This window comes from Sinocyclocheilus grahami, unplaced genomic scaffold (assembly GCF_001515645.1).
Source record: "Sinocyclocheilus grahami isolate Dianchi unplaced genomic scaffold, SAMN03320097.WGS_v1.1 scaffold23.1, whole genome shotgun sequence".
Lineage (NCBI taxonomy): Eukaryota > Metazoa > Chordata > Actinopteri > Cypriniformes > Cyprinidae > Sinocyclocheilus > Sinocyclocheilus grahami.
Window position 1 is genome coordinate 2,362,296 of NW_015505202.1, and position 19,895 is coordinate 2,382,190.

General features: G+C 36.2%; 1 protein-coding gene across 1 annotated transcript in view; it reads left to right on the top strand.

The window, feature by feature from the left end:
- Positions 1-8,896: 8,896 nt before the first annotated feature.
- LOC107561647 (melatonin receptor type 1A-A-like) overlaps positions 8,897-19,895 on the top strand; it is a 16,470-nt gene continuing 5,471 nt past the window's right edge. Inside the window, exon 1 of the mRNA XM_016246120.1 lies at positions 8,897-9,257. Within this exon, the coding sequence (XP_016101606.1) occupies positions 9,071-9,257 (187 nt within the window). The 5' untranslated portion in view covers positions 8,897-9,070. The remainder of the gene's footprint in view (positions 9,258-19,895) is intronic.

Here is a 19,895-nt window from a genome sequence, read left to right on the forward strand (position 1 = left end):
ACTCTTTTAGAACTTAGGGCATGAACATGTTAACATTTTAATGTGTTTAATTTTTTAAATGGCTAATTAATCAAATCATCTACATGGTCGACTACAATATCCGCTAAATCAAATTCCATGCTTTATATTGTATATTTGATTAAAAAAAACATCAAATCAAATCAGCATTTGTGTTTTTTTTCCAGGATGTGTCAACCTATGTAATATAAATATTCAATTTGCATTGAAAAGCAGTGTTGAGAGGGAGATCATTCTTTCGATGTTATACACACAATTAAACACTAGAGGGCAGCACAGTCAAATAAGGTCAAACAAGCAGGTTGACTGCATGACTGATTGCCCACTGCTAATGAAAGCTACCTGCACAGAGAGTTTTTATTGCAAGATTTAACTTAATACAGTTTCTTTTGAGAATGTTTCAATGAAAATATATTTTCATTTAGAATAGTGCTGACAAATAACAGTATTCTCCAGTATACTCTAAACACTGCTGTGGGCATTATATTATGTCTTTTACAATGAATAGAGTATACTGGAGAAGACAGGTCTACACTAGTGCATGTCTTACAATTCACTGTATGAGATAGTGACAGCACTTAAATGCTTTGAGAAGTAGTGACAGAGGCCTGAGGCGAGGAACAGGATGCGTGTGTGTGTAACAAAGTGTGACAGGTTGACCTTGCCTGATGCAGTCATGTGACTCATGTGGCCCACCCAGTTCCACAATGAACAACAAATGTTCCAAGAGTCTCCATGAATGGGACTTCATATGTTCAAAATCACATACTACCATGCAAATTTTTATATTGTTTTTCTATTAAATATATCGATGGAATCCGTAGATGACGTCTGCCAAAATTCACTCCACGTGCAATACTCTACTCCCACAATGCAATCCTGTGTGACAAATAAATTGGAACTTTGGAACTAATTCAGGATTTGTAACATCTTTTTGAGTGAATTGCCAAATAAACAACTTCCACAAATTCAATTACAATTGCAAATGAACTATTTTGTTGTCAAGATTTTGATTTATTAATCAATTCATTAAAAAATAATCACAAAATAAATGTACCCAATTTTCTTGAGTGTCTAAATAATTTTGCGCCAGTGCACTTGTATCACCCACTGCACATACAAGAAGAGACTTGCATACTTATAATAGATGATTGAATTTCAAATGTCAATGATGGCTGGAAATACTTGCCTAAAAAGCTGTGCATGAAGGGGATTTTCAAATTGAGTTCAAGTTGTCTATATATATCTATACCCTGAGCAGCAATTACATACATCCAACGTCCTCCAAAATATTTGTCAAATATTTTTAAGAGCAGGTGTTACAGACCTTTAACACTATACTTATATATATATATCACTATATATATATATATATATATAATACATTTACATTTACATTTTTTATAAAATACATTTAATCTCTGTTAACATTTATTTATCATATGCAAAGGAATAAATGTCACATAATGAATTTGATCAACCTTCAAATGGTTTTGGCATAATATGTAATAGTGTTGACTCTTTTAAATCTGGGTATTGTATGTGATAGGAATGACAACTTTAATTTTTGGAGAAAAGGCACATTTACTAACACAACAACTTACAACATACTAGCTAGCAGTCTGCAAATAATACACAATTCATAACATAATTATACATAATAATATATAATTCTTTACTACCAAAAATAAAAAAATACCATTAAAAAAAAAAAAAAAATACCAAATGAATACTACCAATAAATTAATATAATAGTACTACTACAAATAATAACCAAATTAATTATATATATATATTATTATTATTATTATTATTATTATTATTATTATTATTTATTTTTTTAAATAGATGGTAGAAAGTAGACTTTACAAGAGTAATTAAAAAAAAAAAAAACTCTGGGCAAAGGACAAGCCCAAATTAGTGAAATATATCTTATAAATCTAAAAATAAAATATTCAACCTAAAAAAATGCTGTTTAAAAAGAAAAACACCCATGTGTCAAGAAAAGCCACGTCACACATTTCACTGTCTACAACATCCAGTTTTAATCTGACCTTTGAGTGCTAAATCACCTCAAGATTTCACTGAGTATTCATTATACACTCATTATATTTCTCAGGAACACACACACACACATGTACCAAGCTCTATTAAACATGTTAATGAGCAGGCCAGGTGGTAATAACCTGTTTACTGGGACTACTCCTCACACCTGGCCTCTACAGAAGGTGAGAATGCCACGAAATGTTGGATGTCCACGTTTCAACTCTGTATGGGCACTTAAAGCAGCCAGAACTCTCTTAAGTGCTTTCAAAGCATTTTTGGGAGGAAATAAAATCTACAAACAATACCCTCTTCATGGCAGCCATTGTTGTTCCCAGCTATTTCTAGAAAAACCAAAAAATAATAAAATAAGTAAATAAAAATTTGATAAATGAACAGCAAGCTGCATTCCAGTGGTTGAATACCTATTTCTATTCAGTCATGCTCGATGTTATTTTCCATCCAGAGAAAATAAAGAAAGATATCTCTTGTTGTTGCAATATAGCAATTGTCCACAAAATGAAAGACAAAATAGCCCAACAACACACACTCCCTTCTACCTAAATGTCACTTGAAATAATCACTTCTTATGAATTTTCCCTTCAATGCCAAAAGTTCGCTGATAACACAATGGCATTTTGGCTACGGTAAAATCTGACTCTGAAAATGTTGTGCTTTTCACAAATAGTCTGTTCTCATATAACTTTCCAACCTTATATATCTGACTTTTATCTTATAGAATTCATGTCTTGCTGAAAGTGTAAAAGGTTGTATTTTATTAGACGACTCTGGAATCTGAATTCTCGATTCTGATTGGCCAGCGTGTTCATGTTTCTCATATCATACTATTTCATACGGCATCTTGCATATGAATGAGAAATTATAGTGAAAATGACCTCAGAAGATGGTTTTCTACATTGTAATGTACTGTTTTTAGTTAGTAGTGCATTTATTTATTAATTAATATGATCAATTTGGTATTTTGGCACAAATTCATCTGTCACTTGGTACAAACCCTTTTAAAGTTCAAGTGACATTTAGAAACAAACACACAAAAAATTGAGAATTTAAGAGTTAAATGTGAAAATTTTTAAGTAGAAAGACTGAAACAGCATTTTCTTGTGAAAAATACTCCAATAATATTCGTTTTATTTAACTTCAATTTTTTATTTACAGTGCAGGGTTGATTTTTCCTATTCAACCTATGCTAATATTTAAGAAAAAAATTAATAATGTTGCTATGAATGAAAGATGTTTGATCTGAAAGACATTTTAAGGAAGTGTCAAATTTGTTCGTCTTTTCCTTCCAGAGAAAACCAGTTAAAAAAGTAAATTGTGGTCAATAATTTTTAACTTTTCCACAATCTACTTTGCTTGATGTTTCTCCTACCTTTCTCTCTTTCTCACTCAAGACGGACCCCATCCATCTTTCTAGTGACTCTCATTATCTCTTCTTTGTTTCCTCTGTGACCTCCTCTCTTTTCTCCTTCAGTCGTCTGTTCGGTAACCGATATGCCTGTCACACTCTCTTTGTCTTTTCCATCCTCCATCTTTCTTCCCCCCCATTTATCTTGGCCTAACAATATCTCAGGCTTCACGTCAGGCCTCTCTTTAATTCATATAAACTCAAAACACCCTTTTGGCAACTCATGTGTTCATTGCTCAGCACAGAACATGGCATTTCTTGTTCTATATTCACTTCTCAACTTCTCAGCGAAAGACTCGCAGTCGCACAAAGACCTGAAGCAGCGTGCCTCACTCATGGCTGTGTCATAACGAATCAGAAACATAATTAAGCTGAATATGCTGTCTGTTCCTTTACAGATTTGCTGTTGCTCTCGAAAATTGGTTTAATGCCTGAGGTAGGTAATTTATGTACATAAACGACAACATTATCTTACATTCACATCCCGATAATGGCATTTTCTGTTTATATGCACTCACATGGCTATCCTTCTATAGGATTTCACTAGAAGGTATAATGTTATAATGAAAGTTTGTTAACATGATCATATGACGTAGAATTGACAAAAAGCACTGTATGGTCATGAATCAATCTTCTATGAGAGCCAATAGCAGGCATGCATATCTTGTCATGAATAAAAAGTGTTTCTTACACACAAACATTTCAACAACACTGAAGTTACCAAACAGAAACGTTGAAATGGAGTCAGAAAGTGTCTTTAACTGAAACCTAATATTACTTAGATACACAGTGAACGATAAAACTAAAACTCCAGTCTCTTCTTACTTTTTAAACAACAAAGGCTCACAGAATTAACTTTGCAGTGCACTTAAATGATTTATTGATGACTATGGTCCTGTATCCCCTTTCTCACACGCTCTGTAATATGAGCGAGGATTCCTCGTATCTGAGGGCCGACAAAGTACAGAACATAATTAAACTCCATCCAAATGAATACCTCAGCTTGTGATCTTTAAGGGACACCAAGAGTAACTCAAGAGAGATCGCACATACACCACATGTCAACCTTTATCAATGAAATGCCAGTGAGACGAACAATGCACTTTAAGTTAATTACTTACGGCTTTGTCCTTTCTTTGGTCGGAGTTGGTAAAACTAATTTGACAGTCGTCAGATCATCATATCTTAATAAATTTGACAGTAAGTCAGGCTGTCTGTTCTTATCTGCCTGGTATTTTTATTATATTACAACAAAAATGGGAGCTCAAGTTTGTTTGTTTGTTTGCAAGCGTGTCATGTAACTTGAGTTTGAAAGCTGACACTGGCAGTTTCCCACCATTGCACAACCTATTTGCTCATATTTATGTGTCACGTTGCAGAGATCAAATGCAGCCTTGTTTCAGATTTATATAACCAAGCCCAGGGAAATCTGGAAAAAAAGTATAATAGTCTCTTCCAGAGGCGTCATGCCCATTCAAAGTGAGGGCACGTCATGCCCCCTCAGATTTTTGAGCCAAGTGGATTTTGAATGCAGCTTCCAAAAGACAAAAATATATATGAATAAATATTAATATAATTAATATTTTCTATATTTAATACAACCACACCGGCGTGATTATAACGGTCAGTGCGTCATATCAGCTGTTAAATTCGGCTGGTGCTAACCAATCACACACGATGCTGTTGAGCTTATGAATGCAATGACCGATTAGCCCAACTTGCAATGTTTTTATTTTTTACATCCATATCTGTTAACTAAGTAAACAGTCAGGTTTTTATGCATAGTTAATAGATCACATTATTAGGTTACTTTGACCATCGCCCATTGTAGATCAACATAATCTAGGTGAGAGTCAAGATATTTCATGATATAGTTAATGCGTTTGGGGATGTTTCGAATAAAAAGGAAAATATAAATAAAACAAGTGCTGTTGTGGCTGCTGTGTGTCACATGACGACCCCCCCCCCCCCCCCCCCCCCGCCCCCCCCCCACAAAACACCGGCTCACTCCTGACAGCGTCACCATGACAACCCCTCACTCCTGATCCTGTCACTGACACTATGACACTCTTGACAGTGTCACCATGATGACTCCTCACTCTCAGCATCACCATGACAACCCCTTACTCCTGACAGCATCACTGTAACCACCCATTACTCCTGACAATCAGAGGCGTTCAGATGAGTCATCGCTAAAATGCCTGTGTTTTCTTCACTCTTTCTGGCGAATTTTCTCTCGTCAGAAACAACAAAGTGCAAATGCGTACGAATCTGTAAGATATTAATTTCATAGTGTAAACAGCTTCAGTGATTTTAATCATGACGCCCCAGGTCTCTTCCTCTACTAGTGTTTACTGTAAAAATGAATGTCAATGTAATGAAAATATATATATATATTCTCCTTTGTAATATGTCCTCTGGAGTAACCAATACCATGGGTAAAGTGTAATGAGATCCAGTGTTAATGCGTTCTGATAGGAAGGTGAGGGTACATGTCAATAAATGTTAAGATCTGCATTCTTGATGAATGAGCTAATGCAAAATTGTATTGGATTCTTCTTCATTAAATTGTCTCCCAGACTCCAACTCATTAATCTGTTCCATTTCAGATAAGATTATTTTTTTTCTGTGACTTTTTTTCTTCTTCAAGGCCTGGATCAAAAACAAAACCCAAAGTAGTCTGTGCATCGTTCATTAGGGTGGCCCTTATTGGGGGGTACAATTTTTTATTGGAAATGTTAACCTCTCAACCCCTCATTTGTTTCTCCACCTGAAGTATACTGTATGCAAAATACCATCCAGATAAATTATCAGTTAGGGTATGCTCAAAGAATGTATCTTTTTATCAACACGTATACTTCAAGATCTGATTGGTAATATTAACAAAGATTTTGTTCACTGATCAACTTTTGACTGTTTCTGATATCAGATGACTTTCTAACCATTAGGCAACAACTGCCCCTTTGTTTCTCCACTTATCCAAGAGTACAATGGAATCCTCTCAAAGACTGAAGAACAAATGTAGCTCATTATGCAGATTGCCAAGAGAGCACCGAAATCTGTTTCCAGGTCCCCGCAAAAGTACTGTGGTTGAAAGACTTGTCGGATCATCAAAAATATCTAAATCAGATCAGATATTCATTATAAATGAAATCAGAATTTAATTTTTTAACATTCTGCTTCTACATCTGCAAGAACTTTGCTGCTGAAAGACATGTCGGATTGTCATCACGATCTAGATCAGATCGCAATTCTTCAAAGATCAGTTCTCATAGCAGAGTTGTAATGTAACTTTTTTTTAAAGATTTTATTTTTGGTGTTTTATGCCTCTATTTCGATAGGACAGTAAGGCTGAAGTGCAACGGCGCTACATGACGGTCTAACAACACTGTTCTGTGTTCTCGTTTTTAACCCAATTCACAGTTTACCAATGGCCTTTGTATAATTATTAATTATGTGCTGTTATGGTCATTAAGACATTAATTTGTTGAGCACACCCCAAACGTAGTCCAATCTCTGCAAAATTTGGTTTGTTTCCATTTCTCATGAAGGGGAGTTGACTGCGCAGGTGAGAGCAGAAGTTTTCAAAAGTCCAAAAATAAGGGCCACCCTAATCATTCATGTTATGCTTTCAAAAGTTCAGTCAAATGCAATCGTTAGCACACAAACTATATTAATAGTGGTGTTTCATGACGGCACACTGTTGGAATTTCAAGGAATTTATAATCACTCAAAAGATGAGAGGAAAAAAGTTACAGAAGCACAGTAAGAGTGGTCTAAGGAGTGACATGTTCAGTACTCTAACTCTAACTTCTTATCTCTCTTTTTTTAAATAGAGTTTTATGTTAGTCCAAAATATTGCTCTATTGCTATATTACTCTGCCACATCTTCATATGGATCCCAACATTAGGAAAGAGAGGCTCATGTTTTAAAGTGTTCTTGATAACATCAGTTCGAACTTAACAGTTCAAATGTTGCAGATTGTTTTGACACAATGTAATGAATGTTTTGCAAAAAGACTTATTAAAGAATTGAACCCACAACCCATAAGTAAAAGACATTTACATTTAAGTTTTAAGGATATAGTGGCACAAAGCATAGAGAGGCTGTGGAAAAAGTAAATTATCACTGGTTTTTGGTGCAAGACACCTTGACCTTAAATGGACTTCAGTGAGAAAATATTGCAAATATATGATATAGCCCGTTTAACTTGTAACACACTAGAATGTATAGCTTTGACATGTCTGAAAAGAAGTGTGTATGAGAGAGATAAACCTGCAACTATTCAGTGTGGTTTATTTAAAGAGGCTGGCACTGACAGGCATCCTCCAATGCAAAGCTAATGCATGGTGCTGAGCCACAGTCCACAGCCACAGAGTGTTTGGACCACATTACTCTATGACGAATACATTTGGCTGTATGTGCAAATGGACAGCTGCATGGTCTAAAAGGTTGTTTTTAAGGGGCAGTTTATTATTGCTGCTCAGATGCTTTTTGCAGCTCTGTCCAACAGTTGGAAAACTCCTACATTTAGATAACAGAATGCAAAGGCACGCTTTTTTCTTTAGAATAAAATGCACTGATGAGCTGCTGACAATACCACCAACAATATATTTATAATAAACATGACCACTTCTCATACATTTTCATAGTAAGCGCACATGCATGATACATGACTGACTTATTAGGGCTGGGCAATGATGCAGAAAAATAAAAAATAATAAATCTCAATATTGCCTCTTGGAGGGGGGGCGCTATCACCATATATATGTCTCAGTAGCTCTAAGGTTTAAAGTCAAAAGCCCAATTAGACACTCTCAAAAATGGTCAACATGTGTTTAATGAACTGCATATTTTGTCCAATAACAGTGGAAATGCCAAGTGCTTGTGTTTGATGTGCACTTGACAACATACCTGTATATTACATTAATACTTTGACTTGTGATTCTAAAGACTTTTTGTCCAAAGGGACTTAGAGTTCGCCTGTTACAGAAACAGCCATAAAGCAGCGTCGGGCGAGATGTTTTGCTTAAGGGCATTACGAATAGTTTAAGGATCGCCTTTAGTTTGAACCTCCAAGTTTCATCCCAGGTCTTTAACCAATATTCCACGCACCGAAACGAAATTTTCCCCACGACGCTTGATTAAACTATGTAAATGTGTCGATTTCGGTGTAAATAAAGCATGAATTTCCAAAAATAATGAATGAACACATGCATAAATAATCGCAAGGGAATGCGAAAGAAGCAACTCGACCCAAATTCCGAGCCGATTTCGTTGTCTTCCACAACGGGGCAGCGTAACAGCGATCTACAGCATCACCCATCCATGGGCATTTGAGAAGAACTTAACTTGCTGTCGGATGTCACATACCAACAATCTGATGTAGACAGAAAGCTATAAAAGTGCGGACACATGTCCGCGCTCAGACCATGAAGGCGTGCGCTCCATCAAGGACCATGATATGATAACAGCCCTACATTTTACGCACGCTTACGCAAACGCAATAACAGCCACACATGGTTTTTCCACTGGAGTCAAATCCTATGATTTATGGCGAGGATTACTAAGGTGAAGATAAAATGAAAATAAATGGCAGCCGCTTGATGAACACTTCTTCACTGAGCCCTCACGAGATCACTCTGAATCGCCCACCCTGGGTCGCCACAACTTTGGGCAGCTTTCTGATCTTTACTATCGTGGTTGATATATTGGGGAACCTCTTGGTGATCTTCTCTGTGTACAGAAACAAGAAACTTCGAAACGCAGGTAAGATCGCTTTTAAACCAAATATGGCAAGCCGTTAAACATTTAATCGTTTAAACTACGGATCTTTTGATGTATGGATCGTTTAATGTCATATCCAAATGTTTTAATTGCTAGCAAATAATACGTTTCACCTGTATTCATTCAGTACTAATACTACAAATAGTGACTAAAATTTAATTAGTCACCAGTACACAGACAAGTGACTGTTCCATTGTTACTGGAAACAAATTTAACATTTTTGCCATTTCTTGCTATGAATTCTATATATGGTCCAGATTTACCTTTACTAGTACTTTACTTATTCGTTGTATTTAATATGTCTGAAACCATCTATTTAATTTGTAGAAACATTTTTATCTCACTAGTTGTTTTTTACTGGAGTAATGAGAATTGCAACTTTATAGTTCATGACAACCTTACTGGTCAGATTTTGAAACAAAAACTTCCTATCTTAATTTCTGACTTAAGATAAAGTTCTATTTCTCAAGTAAAATTACAATGGTGACTAAACAGATAAGATAGAATTTTAAGTTAAATCGTTTCTGTAATACATTCCCAGGATCCCAGCTAATGGGAGTGCTTAAATTACAGGATATTAAATATTGACAGAAATACATACTGTTTAACAGTCAGTGTACACTGTATTGTAGTATACAGTGAGTTTTAAGAGTTCATAAATTAATTAGGATATTTTACAGCATTCTGCATAAACTTGATTCTTACTCAGTGTAATTTCATGTTTTCTGTCACTCCTGACGGTATTGTACAGAATCATAGTGGAAAGTAAGGAACTATTTTTAGCGGTTTCAGGTAACTGGCCCACTATCAAGCAAAACTGAACAGGCCAGTCATTTTCCTGTGAGTGGATGGAGTGCTTATCACCGGTGTCACACTGACCCATATGTCACTTTTCTCTGCCAATAGAGTCCAGAGACCTTATGTTGTTCCTCAACTGTGAAGTTTGTGGCACCAGTTTGAACTGTGTACTTGTCAGACATTTCAAATAAGTTAATTATTTATTTATGTATTTACTTGTTCTGTAGTGTTTCCTCCTCTACTCAGTATAGTGCACAATGTTCTTTGATTAGTGGGTCAAATTAACCCAGTAATTGTCCCATTAGCCTCCCACGATGTGTGCTTCATTATGTTTCTCACTAGTGAGAGGACCTCCCATGACCCATTGTAAAGACCACTGACCCAGTGTGAATATTCAATTAGCAATCATTCCACCACATATCCAAAGTTATAGTTACTCAGAAAACATGAATATAAGCACGGTCACACGAGCACGAACATTTGCTCTTCATTGTTCTTCTGTGGTGAAACAAGGTGGATCCTCTCCTCCCCATTGCTGTCTATGTGTTTTATTTAAGATACTCAACCTTAAAGACTCTATGTGCTGTGGCACCACTGTCTGTTTAGATTATTCAGACCAACCATTCCCTGCTGTTAGGTAATCCTCATTTCAACACAGCCAGTGTACCTACATCATAAAATTACAAATGAACCCCACCTGAGAGCTAGCATTGATATGCTGGACTATATGCATCTTATAACTTGGGACCAGCTGTATATTTCAAGATAAAGGCAATCAATTTGTGCGCTTCCTGAGAATGAAACCTTTGTGTTGTGAGCATCATCGACTACCAGCTGATCTACAGGAACTCCATAAGGGTGTTTGGTTCCCTTTTTACGTTTCTCAACATCTCAGACATTGTAATGGAGCCTGTCTTCTCTTTGCGGCTCTCATCTCTAACTACTGTTCTTTAGTTGCTCTGAAGTCGCTTATGAGCCCAAGGCGGTCTTATTAGATGAAGTTCACTGGTCATTCAAGAGGAACTCTTCTCTACCAATTATTCACAGAGCTTGTGTGAGTGGAAGAAGGGCCCTTTCAGCAGGCTCGGGTACTGAACATGGGTGGAATGAGGACAGAATCTTTCCAGAGAATAAAGTGATTATTTACAGTAATTTCAAATAACAGCATCTACAATTCTTGTTCAAAGTGTATTCCTTAGGATATAAAATAATACTACTGATGATTTAAAAGCTATTGTTCAGGTTTAACTGAACAATAATGATGCAATTGTTGAAAATGTACTGTCACACATCTGAATGTCCTTTAAATGACAAGACAATTACATATACATACAAAAATGTTTTTTTAGGTGAAATTAATATACTAGCTGTCACAACATCACATTGTTTGGACTTTGTTTGCACAGTTTTCTAGTTAGTTGTCATGGTTCCTGATTTGAGTTCTTCATTATGTTCAGGTGTGTCTTGTTAATTATTCTAGTTTGGTCTGTGTATTTAAGTTCCTGTCTGTTCAGCTTTATGCCGAGTTCATACTGCACGATTTTAGCCCGATTTTTCACTCGCCGACAGGTTTTGCGAAGTCGCCGACAAATGCCCGAAATCAGAGGCAAATCGGTGCTCGTTCACGCGAGTGACAGTCACGTAGTGTGAATTATCAAAAGACGCGATCTGAGGGAATCACCGACTCGTTGCCAACGCCCGCGAAATACTTGGCATGCTAAATATCTGGAGCTGTTGGCGATTCACAATCACGCTGTGTGAAATGAGTTCTGACTGAAAAACACATCGGCGATGACCTACAGCCAATGAGAGACCAAGATACAGGGCAGCGGGAAGTTCGGGGAGGAGTTATATGAAACGTAGTTTGCGGACCAGTGTTGCCAAATCTGCGATGCCGCGGTTGTTTTTTATGTCAGCAGGTTGAAGCAACCCCAATAACGTGATATTTAGGCCCTTGAATATGAATTGTACCAGGAGAACCCTGCCAAAAAAAATTGTATTTTACCCCCGGAGCACGATTTTTGCCGCGGTTGTTTTTTATGTCAGCAGGTTGAAGCAACCCCAATAACGTGATATTTAGGCCCTTGAATATGAATTGTACCAGGAGAACCCTGCCAAAAAAAATTGTATTTTACCCCCGGAGCACGATTTTTACTGGGGGACCCCCTCAAAAGCAATTGGGCTATTTTCAGGCTAGTTTTGAGTAGTAATTGGGCGGGTTTTGTAGCAAAAACCTGCTAACCCTGCACCAGACAGACCTGTCAGCGATTCTTCCTATTGTGAACTCATGCAATGTGAAACCCCCTGTCGCCGATCCATCGTGCAATGTGAACACGGCAACAACTGAATGCTACCCCAGATAGTCACGCAGTGTGAAAACAACGGCGATCCAACGAGTTTGAAAATCGTGCAGTGTTAACTTGGCATTATTTGGCCGGGTATCGTCAATGTTATGTGTGTTTCCTGCTTTTTCTTGCTTGGATTTACCTATATGTAGATTTAAGATTTATTAAAGACTGCTTATCGTCATCTTCGTCTTTGCGTGTGTTCATCGACACAGTTACGTGACACTGAGTCCCAAAGATAACCTATTTTGCAGGGTCATATAACCTTGTTTTGCCTTGCAGTTTTGTTGTTATACTGCATTGCCCCGTGGGAAACTCCCTAATGTTTCGCCTTTTGCAATGAAGCTTTATTTATTCTCGAGGAGTTCATGTCCTCACTTCTGCCTGACTTGGCCCTCGGCCTGCCCCTGGGCTGGTTTCGTTGCCTTAATGAATGGGCAATTGCTGCGCTCAGTTACAGACTGACTCACTTTTGAAGATACACTCTTGGCTCATCCACTGTTAAACACAGCCAGAAATGCCTGGTCCACCACTTTGTCATACATTTCAATCTAGGGTCTGAGTCAAATGTCACAGTGTAATTGTCTGTGGCCATACTACTACAATTTTTATTCATTTATTTTTTTTAAGTGTGGACATAATTTTTTTTTTCTGCTGCTTATATGACTACTTTTACAAAATACTGTTTCTTTGTCTTCTCTGATTAGATAAAAGTTAAAGTTGCTCAAGTTGGTACAGCACTGAGCTAGGAAGGTTTAATTTTCAGGTTCAGTTCCCAGGGAACACATGATAATATGTAAAACTGTGAATGCACTGTAAGTCACTTTAGATAAAAGTGTCTGCCAAATGCTTAAATGTAAAAAAAATAAAATAAATTACAATACTCCAAATATTTAAGTATCAGCAGCACTGCTGCTATACTTGTTTATTGGGCTTTTTTTTCATGAAGTTGCCAAGCCATTTCTGTTGCTACAGTAGATAATTGGTTAAGCTCTGAGGAAACACATGAACTGATAGGATAAAAGCCACATGTATAATTTTGTAAATATGGGCAGCTGTGGGTGGAATTTATTTCAATTTTTAAAATACTTTTTTTGTGAGGCCAGCTTACTTATTTTTTATATACCTACTTGAGAGTCAAACAAAATGTCAGTGTGTAGTGTTTACCCAAAATGAACATAATTTACATAGAAATATGCTTTAGCAGACAAGCAGTACTCTCACTCAAGCATACTAATGCTCAGTCTGCTGCTTTTGACTTTGAATTGGTTTGTTCAGTATTTTTTGTTCAGACTTCATATCAAATGTCATATCTCCCCCTGATTGAGCTCCATAATGGTCTTAGAGATGAAGTTAGGAATGTTATTCATGAATAAAGGTTGCTGTGGCTCTGTAATTTTCGTTGAGGTATAGATAAATTAATTTCAGTTTGTTTTTTCCTGTCAACTGTTTTTCCTAGAAGTAAATTTGGTTATTTTCCATTTTTACCTCATTAAGTAGTTTCCATGCCTCAGAACTGGACACATTGTACTGTACTGATCCTTCAATATAATCTGTGCACAAATGTGAGCTAAATAGGACCTGCTAAAAACTTTCTCTTGCAAGTCTCTTGCCACTCTGCTTGTCTTTAGTTGAATTAAGCAGAAGGACATGAGTGATGAGTTATGTTTGACAAGACTCTAGTATCATTTGAAACAGCCCACCAGGATCCCAAAGCAATAAAATATTGATTTAAGCATAATATTTCTGTGTTTGGAGCTTCTCTTTAGTGCTGTATTTACACTCAGTAGGGGTGACAAAATAATATCAAAGTTTATTTTGCAAAGGCTGCAATTAAAATATATGATACCCAGAATTAGCTAATTAGAAGCCAGTTTTCCAAAATGTGACTATCAATGTGATACGGTGTTTGCTTTAATATCTGGTGGCTTAAATGTGGAGAAGCTTCCTTAAAGGGAAATTGAATAAATATAACAGATACCAATGGGACCAAAGATCATTTGGTTAAAGTCAAGAAATAACCAACATTTCCTGTTCTTTGTAAGGAGTGCTGTGTTTTTTTTTCAGTAAGATGAACAAAGATAAAGAGAAACAGCATGGCAATGTCTTTAGCTGTATTTGACTGTTCATAAATCAAGGGCACAGTATGAAAAATATAATAACAATTATTATATTTTTTAATTAAATTAAATATTTTTATACTGTGCCCTCGATTTAAAATAATTGTAACGAATCAGCTCATGACAGGAAATATGAATAATTAACCATAACTAGTTATAATTAACTATTCATATTTTAGATCTGCTGTAGATATTTAGCTGACCTCTCAGGGTCAACTGTCTTGTCAATTCTAAGAACGTTAATTTCCTGGTTAAGGGAAATAACTTTCTTACTGTACAATACTACAAAGCTTGTAGCGTAAATCTGCATGATTAGTGACTCCGGTTATGAGCAAACAATGAACATGTCAAGTGTGATACAAGTAAGGTTTTATTAACTACATAAACACTTAAACTAGTCCAACATACTACATAAACACATAAACTGGTCTAACATCCTACATACACACATAAACTGGTCTAACATACACATACACACTCACACACATACAGCTGGTATAGGAAAGGGTTAAAGTTTAACTTAGTACAAAGAGACATAAGGAATGACATTTATGGAACCATTTGCATATTCAGCAGATCTAAGCCTTCAGGGATACGTCAGATTCTGAGTTCAAACACACCTTTGTAAAAAGGTGTAACTGATAATTAATGTGCCATGCAACAAAGGGGCCTGTTCGGCTCCCTGGGGTGTTACGCATTCCGGGGGGAAGGGTTCATGGGTCCTCGTATGGCTTGTTAACTGACGGGGGTTACAGAGTATTTGTTAAATATAAAAACAGAATATATATTGTGTGTTTGATTGGTCCAGACGCTACATAATATAGTCATATGCCCTTGATTTACCAATTTGTTGCACTGCGTACTTAAATATATGTGACCCTGGACCACAAAACCAGTCTTAAGTTGCACGGGTATGCTTGTAGCAATAGCCAAAAATACATTATATGTGTCAAAATTATCGATTTTTCTTTAATGCCAAAAATCATTAGAATACTAAGTAAAAATATTTTGTAAATTTCCTACCATAAATATATCAAAACTGAATTTTTGATTAGTAATATGCATTGCTAAGGACTTCATATGGACAACTTTAAAGGCGATTTTCTCAATATTTTGATTTTTTTGCACCCTCAGATTCCAGATTTTCAAATAGTTGTATCTCGGCCAAATGTTGTCCGATCCTAATAAACCATACATCAATGGAAAGCTTATTTATTCAGCTTTCAGTTATATAAATTCAGAGAAATTGTCACTTAAAGGAACACTCCACTATTTTTGAAAATAGGCTCATTTTCCAACTCCCCTAGAGTTAAACAGTTGAGTTTTACCGTTTTCGAATCCATTCATCCGATCTCCGGGTCTGGCGGTAGCACTTTTATCTGTAGCTTAGCATAGATCATTGAATCTGATTAGACCGTTAGCATCTCGCTCAAAAATGACCAAAGAAAGACCGACGGAAAATGAAAAGTTGCGATTTTCTAGGCCGATATGGCTAGGAACTATACTCTCATTCCAGCATAATAATCAAGGAACTTTGCAGCGCCTGAAAATAGGCTTATTGGAAGTTACCTAGCTGGGACTATTTTCAGGCACTGCGTAATATCATTGCGCCTGCTGCACCCATGGTACGGCAGCAAAGTTCCTTGATTATTACACCAGAATTAGAGTATAGTTCCTAGCCATATCTGCCTAGAAAATCGCAACTTTTCATTTTCCGTCGGTCTTAGTACACGATGTAACTACAGAAGAGTCAAGTTTTAAATAGGAAAAATATAGAAACTCTTTGGTCATTTTTGAGCAAGATGCTAACGGTCTAATCAGATTCAATGATCTATGCTAAGCTAAGCTAAAAGTGCTACCGCCAGACCCGGAGATCTGCTGAATGGATTCGAAAACGGTAAAACTCAACTGTTTAACTCTAGGGGAGTTGGAAAATGAGCCTATTTTCAAAAATAGTGGAGTGTTCCTTTAAGACTGGTTTTGTGGTCCAGGGTCACATATGTCTCGCGACTATCTGCATATGAATCTCTTACGTTTTCTTGTGTTTATTTATTGCAGTTTATTTGGTGCTTTATAAGGAAAGAGACCTGCCAGGTGGTCTCTGCTTAAAGATGAATATGGATCTGCAGACTTCCAGGTTCTGACAGTTTCATTCACAGTGCATATCACAGAAACCTGAAGGACTTAAACCATGAGATTTTATCTCATTTTTTGGTGTTCCCTTTAAACAGTACAATAGCACTGTTCAATTTCCAATGACTTCAATTCGAAAGGATAGCAAAACTTTCTAGTATGTACTGTATAGCCTTTGTACTCTATTAAACACCAAAAGGCATAGATTAATTACATTTGATTGTTTTAAACATTATCATTAATCATATTTAATGTCCAGTTCCTCACTGAATAAACAAACCTCGACATCTGGATTTGAGATGTTCAAAAGCTCTAGTATTGTGCTGGGAATCTTATGAGATCACTAAAGTATTGAATCCCATAATGTTTTGGATTCTGAATCAACTGAACTGCAAATGTCATGTGACTAATGACATAGCGCTACAGGAAAATGACGCCATGACAACGCTGATTGACTGATGTCACCACACAAACGCTTCTCTCGCGATTATCCTGAGCTGTGATGTCAAAGGCAGCAGACAGGAACAATATAAATTCATTTCATGCTTTTAAGAGCCCAACAAAAACAAACCAAGTTCTGGCAAAAGTCCTACTATAATATAATGAAATATTGAATGTGTGACTGCTTTTGAATGGCTGACGCTGGAGAAAGATACCTTTTAGATCCAGATGATGTAAAGAACATGCTCTACCACATTTCCTCCCAAAAAAGTTGTGTAACCATTTAGTCTTCATTACCATCTCCAACTACTATAAATACATTCACCTCTGCATCCTGTAGGCCTGTCCAGCACAGAGGAAAGATCTGTCTGCGCTTAAACAAGAGTAAAATGGTTATCTTCTGTGGTGAAAAAAAGAGAAAATCTCATTTACACCTTAGGCAGTTTCATGCTAAAGAAACTTTTGTCTTTTTGAGTGTTTTATTAAACAAGCCAGCTAAAGAGTCACTCATCAGTGAATCAGACTACAGTGGTCACGCTGTGCAGTATGTTTTTTTTTTTAGCTCAGTTGAATGACCTACTGTCTTGACATTATTTTGCAGTACCCAGTCTTTTGTATTTTGTCACATACAACTCACACTGAACGCTCATGACTCATATATAATTTCTTTTGCCATAGCGCTGAATTTGTGTTGCCAAGCTAAAGGCGGTCACTCACAGACACCAGTCAGCGCCTTCACGACATGGCGGCGGCGGCAACAATACTACAGCGAGTGCTCACGACTCATATATAATTTATTTTGCCATAGCGCTGAATTTGTGTTGCCAAGCTAAAGGCGGTCACTCACAGACACCAGTCAGATGGACGTCACTGAATCAGGCTAATGGTTCATTGAGTTTAACCAAATTTCTCCTCTCTTGCTTTCTTTCTCTACTTTCTGATGGCTTTGCATCTGTTATATAGCATATGTGATATGCTAAATCAAAAACTTCTTGGTGGACATATTAGAGTATATGACTTAAAGGGATCATATGATGCTGCTAAAAAGAACATTATTTTGTGTATTTGGTGTAATTAAATGTGTTTATGCGGTTTAAGGTAAAAGAAACACATTATTTTCCACATACTGTACATTATTGTTTCTCCTCTATGCCCCGCCTTTCTGAAACGCGTCAATTTTGACAAAACTCATCGGTCTGAAAAAGCGAGGTGTATCAGGGGAAAGACTAAGTTAATACTTGCTTTGTAGATGCACTACAAGGGTGCAATTGCTTGTTTAAAAATACACTAAAAACAGTAAAATTATGAAATACTATTACAATTTAATATAACTGTTTTCTATTTGAATGTATTTTAAAATGTAATTGATTCCTGCGCTGCTAAAGCTGAATTTTCGGCATCATTACTCCAGTCTTCAGTGTCACATGATCCTTCAGAAATCATTCTAATATGCTGATTTGCTGCTCAAGACACATTATTAAGATCATAATTTTTTGAGATTCTTTGATGAATAAAGTTCAAAAGAACAATATTTATTTGAGTTAGAAAGCTTTTGTAACATTATACATGTCTTTGCTGTCATGGCGCAATGGTGTGGATGAAGAGGAGTTGAGGTGTGGATCTATATTGCATACTGAATTTATTAAAGCAAACCAAAAACTTAGGAACACAGGAATCCAATACAAAAATAACAGATTCCTAGTTTACTATCAACATGAAATTTAGGTTATACAGTATGAAAAGAACCGACAAAGGAATGCTAGATCAAAGGCCTATATATATACAAAAGAAAAAGGAAACTAAATTAGAAACAGATGATACTAGAAGCAAAAAAATTAAAATAAAAAAAAGAATAGAAGCAATGGAAATATAATACAAACTAAAAGTCTTTAGAAACACAAACTAAACATGCCACTTTTAATCATTTTAATGTATCCTTGCTGAATAAAAGTAATACAAATAATTTCTTTAAAAAAAAACTTACTGACCCCAAACTTCAGAATGGTAGTATATGTATTCATGATTAAACATTTTCAAATAAAGAAATTATGCTATGGTAGATATTTTTGTTTTCATGCTATGGCTCAAACACTAAAGTGTGGTGATTGTAACACCAAGGGCATGGGTTTGATTCTCAGGGAATACTAGAACTGTTAAAATGTAAAATGCTTTGAATGAAAGTTTCTGCCAAATGCATGACAGTAAATGTAAACAATAGATCTCACAAGATCATTTAATCATATAGTGCATAGCAGGAAGAAAGAAAAAAAGCAGCCACATAAACAATTAGATGTAGAAGAGTTAACAGAATGAGAAATTCTCTGTGCACTCCTCTGGCTCTCAAAGGATTGTGTGAATTTGGCCGTGAATTTATCTCACTGTATGTGTGGTGGTGTGGAAAAATCATAACCAAAGGTTTGCCCTGCAGCATGTAACGAATCAGCTCATGGGAAATATGAATAATTAACCATAACTAGTTACAATTGATTATGAATATTTTAGATCTGCTGTAGATATTTAGCTGACCTCTCAGGGTCAACTGTCTTGTCAATTCTAAGAACGTTAATTTCCTGGTTAAGGGAAATAACTTTCTTACTGTACAATTCTACAAAGCTTGTAGCATAAATCTGCATGATTAAGTGACTCCAGTTATAAGCAAACAATGAACCACGTCAAGTGTGATACAAGTAAGGTTTTATTAACTACATAAACACTTAAACTAGTCTAACATACTACATAAACACATAAACTGGTCTAACATACACATACACACACACACACAC